Consider the following 16466-nt stretch of genomic DNA (forward strand, 5'->3'; position numbering starts at 1 on the left):
GTGCAAGTTAATTTTCCTGCAGCAGCTCCAGAGTGTTAGATACGCCTTTTTGGGACAATGCTGTGTATTGTTATGCAGCACCATACACTGATCACTGGTAATTGGTTTTGTAAAGCAAGCGAGCAGAAACTTGTTTTCTCTTTGTGATAAAAATAAGCTGAACTTAACATTTAAAATCAGGTCGTCTTATAAATAATGTAATATTTTGGGATTACATGGTGTTTTTTCTCCTTCAAAGTGTTTTACAGGTGTTAATCTTAGTGACATTAGCCGTTTGCTTTTGATGATCTGAATTTTTGATGTTTGGGATGACTTTGCTTAGCAAAAACACAAAGGGGAGGTTTTGGTGCTGCCCAAGTCCATGACAAGGCTCCCATTAGGCTCCAGGAGGCAGCAGGGTTTCACCCAGGTTTTTCATGCCTACAGATGCTACAACCACTAAGGGTAATTGTTGGTAGTTTGCTCAGACACCAAGTAGTTTGATGTATGCTACTAATGTTTGTATAAATAATGCATTTGCAGGAACTAATTAATTAACATTGCCAGGTCCTGCTGGAGTTTTTCAGTACAAGGCATCCAGTTGAAATAGTAATTGACAAACCCAAATATCAAAAATCCCATGTGTGCAAAAAGCCAAGGAACTCCAAACAAAGCACATTGTCCTATAAACACCAAAACCAGCAGCTTTATAATATTACAGTTCTGATAATGAAGGAGATGCGGCATTGCTAGGGTATGAACATTTTAATTGCCTGCAGAATTTCCAGCTATTGCTGGTGTGATCCATGTGAAGTGCTGACACTAATCTGTTAGGTATTCGAGGCACAAGTGTTTTTTCCCCTCAGCTACTCTTCATTAACTCCATTTGCACTGATTCTCTCCTAGAAATGAGTAAGCAAATGAAGAGATGCTTGTGAAATCTGCTTTTTGGGTCAGCATCAGCTTTACATGATCTACCCTGCTTTTTTGTGGCAGCATGGCCTATCTATGCTATAACTTGTATCCCCCAGATATATGTGTCATCTGAGCTCCAGAGTCGCTTGGAAGTGTAAAATAGGATAGAGCAGTTGCTGATTCACTATTTGGCATTTTGTTACACATTTTGCATTTATTTCAAGGGTTGATATCTTTTAAAGTTTTTTGCTATTTCATGAAACATGCTTTAAGGCCAGGAGGAAACCTGTACTTCAGTTACTAAGGAGATGAACAATTAACACGTTCGGAATAAGGAAATAATGTCAGTTTTGTGTAGTCCTGCATGCTGACAGCACAATAGTGATGGTGTGCATGTTATGTGCATGGCTGCCTTTCTGTGGCAGGGAATCTGGATCTGCTTTAGCATCAGTTAGAAAACCAAAGCATTTGCTGAATGCTGGAAGGAAAAAAAAAAATGGCTGAAATCTCCTCATCAGGATGTTTTATTGCCCAAACCACCTTATCTTGCAGAAAGCAGTAGGCTCTAAGATGAGAACAAAACAGGATATTGCTTAGTAAATGAAAGATGAGAGCTCTGAAACTCTTCCTAAGGGTTTTTTTTTCCCCTCCTTAGCTTGAGGTTTTGAAAGTTGGTGCTTTTTTTTTTTTCACCTTATGTTGATTTGGTTTTGGTATTAAATGCTGAAGTGGTGGAAGTGGAGCAGCTCAAACCCACACAGTGTTGTTTTATATCTGATGTGATGTAACACAAGGTGGCACAGCAGAACCTAATACTGTGCATGAGATAAGGCAGATTTAGCTGGAGATGTGCCTCCCACATCTTCATCAGGATTTGCACGGCAGGAAATGGAGCAGACTTGGAGGTGTGCAGCAAGGAGGGTTTTGTTCCACTCAGGTTTTCCTCATCAGGAACACACTGCCTGGGTGACATTTTGGTGTGCAAGTAAATAATGAGTTTTTATCAGCCACACTGCAGGTAGGTGCAGTAGCTGCTGCCTTGATTTGGCATAATAATAACTAGTCACAACAGAAGTAATGAGGTATCAGAAATCCAAGAAAGGTCTTTGTTTATCACTGTAATTAAATACATTTGAAGAGTCATTAAAAGCAGTAGCAGGTGGGTAAAACTGAGGAAGAAGGATGGCTTTGTAATGGACTAGTCAATGGTTTTGTTCTGAAATTGATTGCCTTTAAATATCTATCTGCATGTCTCTACATCTCTCCATTCTGAATTTAAATGTTTTTCCCTTTCTGCATTGGGATGTTATGTTATTCATTTTAATGTTTATTTTTGTCTCAGTCAGATTTGCTTATTTTTGTGATGGTGATAGATAGGCAAACTGAGGCCTGCACTCTGGTGCCAGAGGAATGGAAAAGATTCGTTTAACCTGTGCCTTTTGTGCCAGAAGACCTGCAGTGCACCGTGAGTTGGTCTTAAGCAGCTGGCAGGGCTTGTAGGCCAGACAGACTTGGTAGAGGAGGCTGAGCTTCAGGGACGTGACACAGCAGGCTGAGGATGCTTGGACAGATCAGGACCCTGTGGCTGGAGGCACGTGAAGGTGATGTTGGTAGGGATGTGCAGGTAAATAGCAGTCCTCAGAAGTTTTCCTTCCATCCTTCAGGATTAGTTTCTGAGATGTACAGGTTACATCCTTAGAAGTAAGATCAAGTTACTGATCTATTTTAATAGAAAACTAGTTTCAAACTAATAAAGTTATGTTTTGTGAAAACGTCCATAAAACCATAGTCCTCTAGTAGAGCATTTTAGTGTGGCTTGTGTGGATGTGCACTCCCCAGGTCTGAACCTGGCTAAGCATTCTGTAAATACTAGCTTATTATTAAGGGATGTCTTGGCATCAAACTAATGCCAAGAGGGCCGTGTTTGTAGGCGTCCCCTCTGTGCAGGCTGCTCTCTGGATATGAAATATGAGAATCTCCCATAAGCCACCCAGTTTGAGCACATGGATTTACACATTGTAGCAGTGCAGTGGTAAGTCTGAAGACAAACACTCTCACTGAGCAGCATAAATACAGATGTGACTAGCAAAATATGGTTTCTCATCTTTGGCATCCTCTATACTAAGCTTGGAGTGGCATTGGGATTGGCCTGGAGGTGCTGCTGCCCTTTGGCACCCACATGGTCATGCCATGGGACGGCCATCTGGGGAGAGGAGCCATGGGACTACGCATCTTCAAAACTGCAGCATGCCCCAAAAACTGTGAGATGGTTTCCAGAAATAAAGCTTGTAAGTCATGGATTTTATGGGCTTCTAAAGGATAGGTACCCTCATGGATAGCCACACATGTATGCTTATGTATATGAAAACTAGATACATAATTCTGTGTATACACACACCCTTTTCTGTGTAAGAAGAACGTGGAGGTCTCTAATTACTTTCCAATTCCAGTGTTTAGCGTCTGAAATTTGTGAGATTTCAGAAATGTAATGTCTATGTACATATTTGTTTAAATATCAGCAAAGGTTTTCATCTAAGCATATGACTCCAACAGCTTGAGTTTTATGATAAGCACTTCATTTAATGAGATTCAAAATAAAAATACAAGAACTTTTGACATGCCATAACAACCAGAGGCTAGATGGGTAATTGTCACACTAATTCTCAATCTCTTTATTATCTTACTGTCTTGGCATTACCTTTTATATATATATATATATATGTGTATATATCTGTATATATTACTGCATAGTTAAATTTATATTTTCATAGTAATTAAATAGCATTTTATTAGCCTGTATCTTTTTTTATCACTTCTAAAATCAATACTCATTTGAGATGCTGAAAATACGACTGAGACTTTAATGGCGAGGAATTGTTCAGCATCCTAACCAAAAATGAGTATTTGAGGCTAATAAAATTTAGCATCTTTAGAGCATCTAAAACTGAAATTCATCTTAGTGGCAATAATGTTCTATGCCTCATTATGTTTTTCGTCAGTGACAGTGGGTTAATAATGCCCAAGATGATCTCTTCAAGACATTGCTTGCTTGGCATTAGCATTGAACATTAGCATTAGAAATGTAGCATTTTTCACTGCATTTGGTAGTTACCAAACTTGATCTATGTCAGGGCTGTATTACTGCAGTGTAAATTATTCTCTTGCTTAAAGCTTGTATTGCATAGCTAATTTTTTTTGCTAGTGCAGTGATGCTCTTGTTATGCAAATCACGATGACGAGCAGAAAAGTTTGGCAGGGACAGGTAGGGGATTTCTTCTTGATGTTTTTCTTTCTTCTCCTTATGCTTGCACAGACTTGCCTCTCTTGCTGCAGATTGTTCTGGTCTGGAAAAGATCAACTTCCCTCTACTCTTTTAAATAGTGTTTGTCCTTTATTAGAAACTCTTTGGCAATGGATCATACGGAATCAAGGGGATTGCTTTGTCACCACCAATCTCCTGTCCCCTGCCCCCCCCAGCAGCGCTAATGGCCATTAGCGTTAATTATTTAAAGTTCCTTGTTTTGCACACAGAAAGCAGCGATCAGTGTTCAATGCCAGGTATGTGGTTGTGCACCCTCTGACTCCAGTACTTTACCTAAACCTCATCTTCCAAAGTGTTTGTTTTCTTTGATACAGCCTTTGGGTTTTATTCAGCACAGTGTAAGTGCTATTTAGAAAGCTTGAACCTTTTATTTTTTTTCCAGGCAGGAACATTTTCTCTGTAAATGTTAACCTTTGGACAGAGTCCGAAATCTTTATTTTCTTGTGTTTTTCGTCTCTGAATAATTTTCAGCACTGGTGCATTCTGGGCTGCAGGTGACACAAGGGCAAAACCTTATGGGTGACCTTTCTTCTTAGGCTCACCTATGGCTTATTTTGCTCTCGGATATAGATGGTCCATAAGCTGTCCAAGTTGGAAGAGTTAAGGAACTGTGAGAAGTGAAGATCTAGAAACAGCTGTTCTTCTCTTTCATGTGCAAAACCACCCCAAAACTGAAAAATGTTGGGCAGTACACAGACTTTCTAAGCCATAAAGAAGATGATAGTCTGGCCTCCAGACTGGCCCTTTAGCAATTCCAGGAGCCTTTGTCATATGGGTGGGTTGTGCAAACTACTGAATTGTTCCAACTTCAGTTGAAATCCCATTGAAATATATAATTTGTGTGTGTGTGTGTGGTGAAAGGCGAAGTGTTCACACCAGCTGGCCTCCACATGTCCAAGCTGTTGGAATGGGTTTACTGCATGACTGTGGTGCCCAGAGATAGGTCTTCCTTAGCATTTAACTAGATAATTTTGACCTACCATCTCTAAAACATGGGGCTGTAGAACAGGGCACGTTGTGTCTGGTGTCTGTTTAGGTAATTTTGGGGCATTTGTGGCCTTCTGAGCTCTCACCAGAACCAGGCCCAGGCTGTGGTGTGGGGGTTTGTAGTCTCACATTGCATTCTGTGTATGCTCAGTAAAGCAGAGTTTGCCTTGTATCATGGTGTTCCCGTGTTACTTAGGTTGCATAAAGACAAAGGAGTTGAGGAAAAAAATGTTCCTCTAAAAATGGCGTGTTAGAAACAGCAACACTTGGGGTCAAGTTTTGTCCCATGTGTTCTTCCATGAACTCATCATAAATAGGGTTAGTGACCTTACAGCTTCCCAAAAGTTTTACCACTCAAGACTGCGCAGTTAACACAAATAATATTAAGTAAGCTGAATTATGGATTTAATTCATGGGTCACATCACTCACAACGTAACACAGTGTCACGCAACAGAAATACAGCTCCTCATGGGTAATGGCATTAAGAGTGCTGAAGTCATGCTGCAAAACTTGCTTAATGATTTGCATTTTTTCCCCTATGTTACAAAATGTAGTTGAGCAGATGGATGCAGCCAGCTGTACATTGAGCTTTAGGGAGTACTGGGGAGAAAAGAGAGAGGGTTTTGTTAAGATAAATGTAATAATCTCTGTGATAATTAGTTTAATTTAGATCCCTGCATCTGACTCATTTTTGACTAACCTTGTATGAAGTCTTTCTTGCTTTGCTGATGGGTCTGTGAATTTAGTTTGATTACAATGCCTTTTTTTGTTCTTGTGGATTGCTCACTGATCACTGATATTTTTCATTAAGCAGTTGCTTTATTACATTGTTATTTAGAGGGGAGTAATTTGTGTTTTCTAATTAATTTAATTCCAGGCACATTTAGTACGTAGCTACAATGAGCCCAGTCAAGGGGTTTTAGGTCATATTGACATTGTTTACCAGATGTGCTCGTTTGTTTTAAAACATTGTTAACTCTGTGGTGACAACAGCCCTGTTTGATTTCTTGACTGTTCCATCTTCTCTAATCCGTATCTCCAAAATCCCCCAAAATTAAAAGATGCATTTCAGGTACTAGTGAGAGATGTCCATAGGTATCAAATCACAGGGAAATTATATTGCAATGTCAATATAAACTACTATTATTCTATTGTTGGGTTTGATGGCATAGCAGGGACAAGCCTTCTGGCTTCTTCTAGCCAGGGATGTGAAGCCATTTATCCAACCACCAAAAAGCTGGATAATGCTAAGAAGATGCAGACTGGGTGTTTTGTCTGTGCTTGGCCCACTTACCTCTGAAAGAGTTGCAGTGAGGCTTCAGGAGAGAACGGGGCAGCCAGGAGGATGAGCTTCCAAGCAAGGCATGGCGTGAGCAGTGATGGGACACGTTAATGGAATCAAAAGGCCAGTGTTGTAATTCACAGTTGTCACTATCCCAAATTCATAGGCTTGGGAAATGTTTTCGCCAGAAGCTTTTTGGAAAAGCTCAGCATTTCCTTGCTAGTGGAGCTCCCAGGATTTGGGGGTTATTCAAGCACTTCGTGTTCATCACTGTTAAATACTGTATCCATTCCATCATCTGAGCATGAAAACTCCCCATTATACCTATCATTTGCTCATTTGGCCTGCTGTGCCAGGAACTGGAGTTCTAAAATGAGACCCTAATTAGATGAATAAATAATATTTTCACGGGGAAATGTACAGGCAGGTTATTCCCCTGGCTATAAGCTTGTCCCATGAAAAACTACCAACATTTGTTAACGTGTTCTGCAGTCACTTACTTTGGTAAGAAGTAAATTACTGCTTGTTCTGCAGCAAAGTCTGGCACAGAGCAGTGACACTGTAAGATTTATTGGCCTCCAAAGGACCCGCCAAACAATAGCTTTGATGTGTTTTGCATTATTTTTCAACTGTTTTCCATCTCTTCGGGGTTGGAACAGCAAAAATAATGACAAGGTTTGAAGGAAAGATTTGTTCAGTAGTTCATACCTACTAAATTTTAACATTCAATGCTTGTGATGCAATAGACTGAATTCTGATACAATTTGACCCAGCAGCTCACCTGCATTTCCACTTTATTTTTGGAGGGAACATTTAAAACGTTGTTAAATCTTTTCTGTCTCATGCTGGTCTGTTAAGGGTGTGTGCGTGTGCATGGGGATCTGTTCTAGCTATTGATTTAATAGGAAAGAGCATCTCTTGGAGAGTAAACGTGTGTGCATGCATGTGGAAGGAGAGAGAGAGAGGAGAATCTCTATCTCTGTGTTTATCTCTGTGATAAATGATGCCTGTTAAAAATGTGACTTGCCATGAATGTTATTAGTGTTTTCCTCTTTAAGGGTATTATACAAAAACAGTCCCCATCAGCAGAAATGAAGCTGCAGTCTTGATTGTTTAGTTCAAACAGTTTGATGTTTCATTGTCCCTCAATCAATCACTGCCTAGATGGGTATCAGCTATTGGCTGGAAATGCATCAGAGTGACATACAGAGCACTGATACTCCTCAAAATCTTGAAAATATTTAAAATAGTCATTACAGTATGCATCCCAGTCTGAAAGCAGCAGCAAAGTGAGCTCTGATTATCATTTTTAATTGTGTATCTTCCCTATTCAGTGCTAACATCTCCCAAATTACCTTAAAATAAGCATCTTCCTACACAGATTTGTAATTCACTTGCATTGCTTATTTTATTCTCTGTGTAAAAGTTAGATGAGGGCATGGGGTTTAGAATAAACAAAATGCATAAAGTAGAAAATGTAATGCAGCATAAATGCCACATAAATCACATCCTAAAGACAAAAGCAGATTTTAAACATCTGAATTACTGAGCACTTAATGTGGAGTGTAATCTGTGTTTTGGTTTATGTTTGTTTCTGGAGTGTCACACAGAGCAAAATACAGGGGGTTTCCTCTCTCTTCCAACAGCAAGGGGAAAAGGGAGGTCTTGAGTCCAAGAAAGAGCTTTCCCTGCATTTTAGGTAAATCCCCAGACAAGTGTGTCCTTTGCTGCTGGCAGCTGGGTTCTATGCACAAGTAGTTGATTGAAATCTCACTTGAGTTCTCTTGCTCATGACAGACTGAGTAAGACACTGCTTCAAAATGCAAAATTGTCCTTGAAAAAACCTTTCCTGGTGCCCTCCCAGTTGTTTGTTCCTTTACATCACCTGCAACCTGTGTTAGCCCCCCTTCTCCAAGCTCCCTAGCATCTCCCCCAGGGGTCAGGGCACTGGTAGTTCTGTTCTCAAGCCACAGCTCTCTACTGTACCTAACAGATAAAATCTCAGGCTTCAAAGGTTTACACTTAGGATGGACAGGAAGGAAAACATGTTTTTTCAGTAACATTCATATTTTTAGGGAGAAAAGCTTATTCTTCCTCATGTATCTGTTTCCCTTTGCTCAAGCCCAATGCACATTTTCCATTCAAAAATCAATTTCTAGAGGAATACTTTTTAAAAAAATCAACCTGTTCCCCCTGCGCCGCTGCAATTGGTTCGATAAAATTGCTGAGCCGATCGCGTCAAAAGGAAAGAGCCTCGGCTTAATTGTGAGCTAAGTCTCCTGTAATCCAGGGGAGCATTTGAGATTCTGCCCAGGCGCTGGGTTTCAGCAGCCGCTGAGGGCTGTGGGTTTCTCTCGCAGCCTCCTGGCTGCTGCAGCACAAGTCAGCATAGCTAATGCAGAGAGAGCTCTCCCCCCGCTCCCTCTTCCCTGGCTCTCGCTCCCTCTCCCAGGGCTTTGATTCGATATGAACAGACCGGTAACTCCGATGTGAGAGCGAAAGCTGACATAACTCTGCAGATGGCTACGTTCGGATGATACACCTAGGGATTTTTCTTTAAGGGAAGGTAGCGCTTAATGCTAATGTTTATTTTTCCCTTGTTGCCATTTTTCAGGACTGCCAGTCCCAAAGAAGAGCCCAAAGTCGGTAAGCACTTTTCAGCTACTATTTCTGTCTGTTTGTCTGCTTTGAAGGAAAAGGGCATGAGTTTGGCTTGTTTGCTTTCTGGGTCTCAATTGTTTTAAGTTGTCTTTCTGTTGCAACCATGATTACCTTGCACGGCTTCTGCTGCATGGGGAAATGAGAGAGGGATGCAGTACGGAAGGGGGACTTGTTTGCAAATAAAGCCTCAGGTTTACAAATCCGCTTCCCTGACAGATGAGCTTCTCTGTCATTTAACTTACCAAAAAAAAAGCTATTGTTTCCTTTTGGAAAGATGGAGGCTCCACCTTCTTGCCAGATAGCAATTCCTGTCGGGTGCTCATAGGCACCAACCTTTTCCATTAACTCCCTGAGTTTTCTTGAGTATCCTTGGCTGAATTATTAACAGAATGGGAAAGCATGCACATTGTCAGGAGAGACAAAGCATGAGCAGAGCATGGTTACAGTTCCCAGGGAATACAGTCAGCTGTCGGAGTACCTGCTCTGGAGGCATTTCCATACTGAGCAGGATTGTGCTGCAGGTGTAAGACTCCTCATTTTTTAAAAAAGCAACAGCAGAACAGTATTTTCTTGTCTCCCTGAATGTATTTCCATGTAAAGCTGTTACCTGAATGGCATCTTAGCTAGCAGCACGGAAGCCGTGATCTAAAGTATCATTAAAGCTCCGTTAATGATATTATGGAAGAAATTAATGTACTATTTGTATGCAACAAAAAGAAATGTTTTATTTTTAAAGGGAATTAAATACCTAAAGCCTGAAAGTTTGCAGTTATCTGTAGAGAGTGAGGAAGAGACAGAATTCTCTGCCAGGAGCTTTGGGGAAGCAGAGCAAGTGAGGTATTTGCTGTGCTGTAAGATGGTGTGAAACTTCACCGACAGTCCCCCATGGTGCCAAAACCTGCAGCTGGGCACAGCCCACCTCACTGGAAACCTGGGCAAGAGGTTTAGGAAGCAGCTGAGCAGAAGGCTGTTGCTTTTAATACGAGCTCTCTGCTCATCCAAAAAGAAAGCCCTGAAATAATGAATGTGATTCTGGTAGCTTAGGGCAGCACTGATTAAAGTCATGTGAGCGCAGGCCTCTACCATTGTCAGCTCGCATTAATGTTGGGAGGCAGAAGTGCGGGGCGTGCTCCTTGCAAATCACAGCCCTGCCAGCCCCTGCCCGCTCGCTGCTGTCACACATGGGGGTTATTTCAGCCTTCGGTGAAACAGAAGCAAGTGTGTAAAATACAGACATGTCTGGCACATTTCTATTCTCTGCCTCCACTTTTTCCCCCCGTCAGAGCAGGATTGGCTGCACGCGATCCGGACTCCAACTTCTGTCATTAAACCAGCCCTAATCCATGAGCCTTGGTCTTTCCAAAGCATGGATGCTCCCACTTTGCCACACGCACGTTTGGCATCAGGTAAAGCGGGATCCTGCTGTGTCAGGCACCTCTCGGTTTGACAGCTATGCACAGTAAAAATCTGAGCAGCTTGCAAATCCATGTCAGGATAATCCCGCCTTGGTGAACAAAGAGGCTGCTTACAAACAGGTGTAGCGATGCAACAGCAGATTTCTCTCTCCTCTTTGCTCTGAGGAGCCTGTCAGCCTGGGGAAAGCTGACATTCCTTCGCATGCCTCTCCCAAGCCTTTTCAGGGTTCCGTCAGTAATTTTTCCTACAGTCGTAGGCGGTGCTGTTGCCTCTAAAGTGCAGGATTCCCAAAAACCAGAGCCTCCTGTTCCCCTGGCTGCACACGGGATCATTGGCAGCACAATTAGCAGCGATGTTGTACTCACTGCAGCATCGTGTGGCAGCTTTAATGAGCGGCCACTCCTCAGAGGGCAGAGCCAGCGTGGCAGAGCTGGTGCATCTGCTCCTTCCTCCCCAGGCATCGCTGACATGCAGGGGTTGACCATGGAAACCTGGAGCAAAGTGCCTCGGGGCATCTGTGTGCAGAGGAGGAAACTCCTCGTGCTCTCTGGGGTGGATTTACACCAACCCCAGAGCTCCAAGGCGACAGTCAGAAGCAGGGAAGTGGGGGTGTCTAACGCTGTCCTTCCTTGGTTTGTTGAAGGGCTGCTGCTCCACTGCACGGGAAGCGGGGAGTCCAGCCTGACCTTCTTGGCCATGAGGATTCTCACTCATGACAGGCAAGAGCCAGGCCTGCCCCACCAGCACGGTCCCTGTCTGGGATACCATCTCTCTGAACTCTGCCCCCGTGTTTCCCGGGGATGCCCTGAATGCCAGGGACTCCCAGTTTGCTGCTGCACTGGCAGCGATGAGGTGAATGCAGGAGCTGCCATCAGAGCCGTGTGCCAGGGGCTGTCCCCAGCACAGCACAGCTGTGGGGCTTGGGGGGATGTGCTGCCCAATTCCCCTGTGCCCTTTGCTCAACACACAAGGACTCTTTTCCAGCATTCCTTGTATAATGAGCTGCAGTTAGAGGACAGCACACATTGAGGCTTGGAGCAGTTGGCTTTGATCTTAACTTGTGCTTGTTTTTTGTTTCTTTTGCTGTCTCAGGGAAGTCACGACTCAGGTGTCCATCCTCTTCTGCTTTGCTCAAGAGATGAGCCCTCTCTCGTTCCCTCACATCCTTTCCCAAAGCCCAGACACATTCCCCGCTTACTGCCAGTGGCTGCTCTTCCTTAAATGAGTCCTATTTTCTGTTCTCAGCCCCCAGTCCCGCATTCCCCAAAGGCCACCTTCAGACTCTTGGTACCTCCTGACTGTGATGACGTGTTAAAGCCCCTTGGAGAGGTTTGTTGGTGCTGGGGCTGTGACACAGCCTGGGAAGTTTTTTTGCCTTCAGCTCAGTTTTGCTGGGCTGTATTTGTCAGTCTGTGTGTATCTTCTGACAAACCTTGCTCTTCTCAGATTTTAAGGAGAGTTTTTCAACCTTGGTGAAAGAGCTAAACTAGTAAAAAACCCCTTTCCAGCCATATATGGGACTGGACATTTCCAACTTCTTTATTCCCTTTCCCCTCACCAAGGACATGCTCCTAGCAGCTCTCTGTCCTGCTCCTTTTTTTTAATTTCCCATTCTTTTTTAGATGAAAATGGATAATATTTTTGTATTGACCATCTAGAGAGATACATTTTAAGCACAGAAATTTTCTAGTATAGCTATTTCCCCTGCAGTTATTCTGTTATAACATGGATGAAAAACTTTTTTTCTTTTTTTTTTCTCTTGTTGCTTGCATCAAAATACTCTACAAGGGGGCAAAGATTCCCATTTCCAGCTCAGTTTCCTGTTGCTTCCAGGACCAGCTTCTCCAAAAAGCTCTACAGCACAAAATCTGCAGCTAGATCATCAGAAGATGGGATCACTGCAGGGGAGATAAAGTGCTCAGCTCTTCCAAAACTCTGATTTTTTTCTTTTGGATTTAAATAAATTCATTGTGAGCATAGCTGACTTGTGACCAAAAATGCAATTCCTATGCACAGCTAGTCCCTTACAAGAGATTTGCCACATTTTTTGGGTGGATATGCAGCACCAGGGGCTCTGCCAATATCCTGTTTTTGTCAAGAAGAGAAATTGGTTCCTCAGTGACTCTGTACAAGACATCCCTTTTCATTCAGAGCCCAGGGGCTTCAGTAGGGTGTGACAAGCTCCATCTTCCCACGTATTCATTTTGTCACAGCTATAAAACAGTACTAAGGTAATTATTTTATCCCGTCGTCGTATTTAAGTGTTCAGTCTGCCTAAATGGACTCGAGGTAGTCACCATAGTCTTGATTTCTAGCCACTTTTGGTAAAGGTCTTTCTGGCAAGCCACTGATGCTAATCAGCAGCTCTGAAGAAGATCATGGGCTCTCAAGAATCAGGGGTGCTCTTACTGGCTCGAGTAGTTCAGTGCCCCATGCTCTTGGTAGCTCCTGTCAGAAGTCAATACAGTTCAGCTGATCTGCTTTACTTGACACTAAAAACCATGATCAGCACCTCAGGGTGAGGTCAGAACTTCCTGCTCTGTCACCAACCAGACCCTGTACTCATCTGCTGCTTTCCTGCCTATGTGTGTGAACTGAGCAAGCTGGACAGTATGATTCAGACCCAGGAGGGTTGGCCCTAAAAAGCTGGGCACAAGGTAGGAGATGGACAAGCCATCCTTTCATTGGCATTTGGTCAGCTCATCCCTTTTGGGAAAGCTCTACGTGTACCAAGACACAAACTTCATCTGAGCAGTCCCCATGGTAGGGACTAGGATGGTCAGACCCCTGCAATTCCTCATGGGCATGACGTGCTGAAGCTACTACAACATGTGGAAAGAAGTTTGGCCCCAAACCTTTTTGGCCGCCTCTGCTGATATGAAAGTCAATAAATACTGTCTTGAATAATTTAATTACATACATTCCTTATTACCATGGTTACATTCCCCTTCCTCTGGTCCCCTCTCAAACTCCTAAATAGAGATATTTTAGGCTTTTTGAAGGAGTTATTTTTTGGAAAACCACTGGTCCTGCTAAAGAAGCTATCACCTATTTCTTGAAAAATACCTGGTTTTGCAATTGCAACTCTAGTTGAATTAGAGGTAGTTTTGCTTTAGATATGCTGACACTTCCATTTGCAATCCAAATACAAAACAGAATTCATAGCTTGTTCAAAATTTAAACCTTTCATATCACAAAGTGAGAGCACTTTTTGAAGTTCAAACTTCGTTTCTTTTTAAATCAGGAATCTTTCAGAGTTCTCATTATTTCCCTAAAGGCTAAACAAAGCTTCAAATTCTCGTCCCTGTCCTCCACATTCTGTTACCAGCTATTTCCAGTGAGATTGGCCTGAAGTTTCAACAGGATTCTTGTAGTTATTTTAGTAGTTTGGCCAAACAAACCAATCCAGATGGTTGGACTGAGAGATGCAATTTTTTTTTTTTTTTTTTAAAGTTGATTATCCCCAGCATAGCTGTTTTAAATGGCTTCATTAAAAATTGAAGGGCTGCATGTGAATTAGCTTCATTTACCACTTAAAAAGCTAAAAATGTTGGAAATTGGTTCAGATATTTGTATTTGAAAGTCTGCAGATGAGTAATCACAGCAGGTAAGCTTTGTTCAAAATTGCTTTAAAGGACAAAGGCAATTTCACATTCTAGTCAATCGAGATATCCTTTAAAAAGATGCTGGTAGTGGATCAACAACTCCAGTGCAAGGCTGAAAGGTCAAAATTATCTGGGCTGTTGAAGCTGAGATTTTTTTCTCAGTGTAAAGCTGGAGTACGTGCAACTTAACAATAATCTTACCTGGGTTTTTGGGGTTTAAGACTCTAAAAGAGGGCACTTTGTATGGTGACTTTCTCCTCTGTAATTAATTCAGCTGTTCTGTGATGGAGCATTAGCTGCCTGGGGTCTCGTGTTCAGAGAGAGCCAAGGGGTGCCCAGACCTGTGGCCAGTGAGGCCCCCATGCTGATCCAATCTTTGTCTGCTGCTGGTTTCTCTCCCTACCCCAGCTTGGGTTCCTAGAGAGAAGTACCTGAAAGCACTTCTGTTGGAATGTTTTCATGTACCCTCTGCCAGCAGGAGGCTTAAATTTCTGCCTGAGGTTTATTGGTGTGAGTGGCTGACCCTTTTTAGCTGGGAAATAGTGGATGTTGGAAAAACAACCTGTGGGATGCTGTTTTTCCGGCCACCCTCTGTGTCACAGCAGCCCTGGGAACACAGTTCCCTGTACCAGAGTAGGTGGGAGACTGCATTCAACCTTGGTGTCAGTCCAAGGTCATCTCAAAAGAGCATTAAAAAGCATTTGCTGCACAGTGTGGGGACCTCTTGTTGAGGATTTTGCTACATATTGAGTAGTACAAATCCTGGCAATGCAAATGTGGCTTGAGCACACCGTTGTGAATTTAAGAACTATATACCCTGCTTAGATAAATATTAAGCAGACAGAGCTCTTGGCACACTACTTTGGAATAAGTCCTGAGTTTAGATGGATTCATTTTTCCTGTTTTAATATACTTAATTAAAACAAATCAAACTTCAAATAGACATTTTTACATTTGTTAAGGTCTGCAGAAATCACTTGGATGCTCTGGGGACCAGAGCCATTAAAGGGGTACTCTGTTGTCCACACACTTGTAATGTGGGGGGGTTGCAGGAACTGTAGAGAAAAAGTGACCTTGCATAGTAAGGGCTGTGCTTGATTCTGCTTTAGAGGGACAGTTTGAGTTTTCACAGTGAAACCTGGTAGCTTTTTCATTTTCTTTCAGGCTCAAGTTAGACACAAATGTTATCTGAATAGAAGGTTGTTGGGATTTTCTGCCTTAATGCAAGAAAAAATAAGTACACTGAAACTAGTAACCTGTAATGAGATTTAGATCTGTCTTATGTGTGAGATGGGAAAATGCTTTTTTTTTTAATGATAAATTACTTTGTTTTGTGTATCTCTTTCTGTCAGTCTGCCTATCAGAATCTATCGCCGGGGAATTTAACTGTACCCAGCATTAACTGGGTAGCAGCAAAACTGTGACTTATATATTTACTTATGTGCATGCAGAAAAGCCTGATCAAAGAAGGGAGAAAAATTGATGGAAAACACCCACTCAGCGACCAATAACCGTCTGTTCTCTCTCTTCCACTTGCTCTCTTCCTTACAGCAACCACTTGAAAGGAAAGACAGCCAAAACAGTTCCCAGCAGAGCGTCTCGAGCCACCGCAGCGGGCACACGGCATCCCCCGTGCACAGCGCCCAGGTGCTGCCGGACTACGCTGCCCCGGAGGCGCCAGCCGCCGACCAACCGGACACTTCTGGGCAGAAAAAGCCAGATCCATTCAAAATCTGGGCCCAGTCCAGGAGCATGTATGAAAGCCGACGTGAGTATGAAGCAGGTGTAGTTGCTAAGGCTACGGCTACGGCAGCTGCTCCCTGTGTATTTTCTTTGCAAAGAACTGAATTTTTTAGGTTTCTACTGGAAATGTAAGGCTTCCACTGGTTAATTTGGTATCTGTCAATGTGATCCACTTGGTAGAGCTGCAGTTTGCTCTCTCATGAGGACTGGATTTAGATCATCTCTAGGAAAGGGCTCTTAGACCAAAGCTTAATATGAAAAATCCCTTTAAAATTAAAGACTTTCTTTTCCCCTATATTTTTATTGTACTTTTAAATTAGGCTGAAGGAGAATTTTCAAGTTTGTTATCCAGATCCTAAACTCTTTTTTGAGGTTAAGGCTCATTATCTGATATGCATAGGAATTTCAGTAAGGAGGAGAAGTATTTAGTTTGCTGAAATTTGTATCAGATGCTTTTCAGCCTCACCCTGGGGAGGAGAAAATTCAGCTGAGCCATTTTATTTCGACTAGAATGGACACTTTAACAATACAGATATTAAATGCATATTGTAAGTG

The 16466-nt window shown here is 42.5% G+C and overlaps 1 protein-coding gene across 28 annotated transcripts in view; it reads left to right on the forward strand.

The window, feature by feature from the left end:
• The window catches only part of MAGI1 (membrane associated guanylate kinase, WW and PDZ domain containing 1), a 335583-nt gene that overhangs the window by 289689 nt on the left and 29428 nt on the right, over positions 1 to 16466 (forward strand). For all 28 annotated transcript variants that reach the window (XM_042014765.1, XM_042014699.1, XM_042014557.1 and 25 more), the window contains 2 exons: positions 9101 to 9132; positions 15720 to 15936. In XM_042014765.1, the coding sequence (XP_041870699.1) occupies positions 9101 to 9132; positions 15720 to 15936 (249 nt within the window). The remainder of the gene's footprint in view (positions 1 to 9100; positions 9133 to 15719; positions 15937 to 16466) is intronic.

The sequence above is a fragment of the Corvus kubaryi genome, unplaced genomic scaffold (genome assembly GCF_017639235.1).
Source record: "Corvus kubaryi isolate FWS band 111438036 unplaced genomic scaffold, C.kubaryi_AGA036_p1.0 136, whole genome shotgun sequence".
Taxonomy (NCBI): Eukaryota; Metazoa; Chordata; class Aves; order Passeriformes; family Corvidae; genus Corvus; species Corvus kubaryi.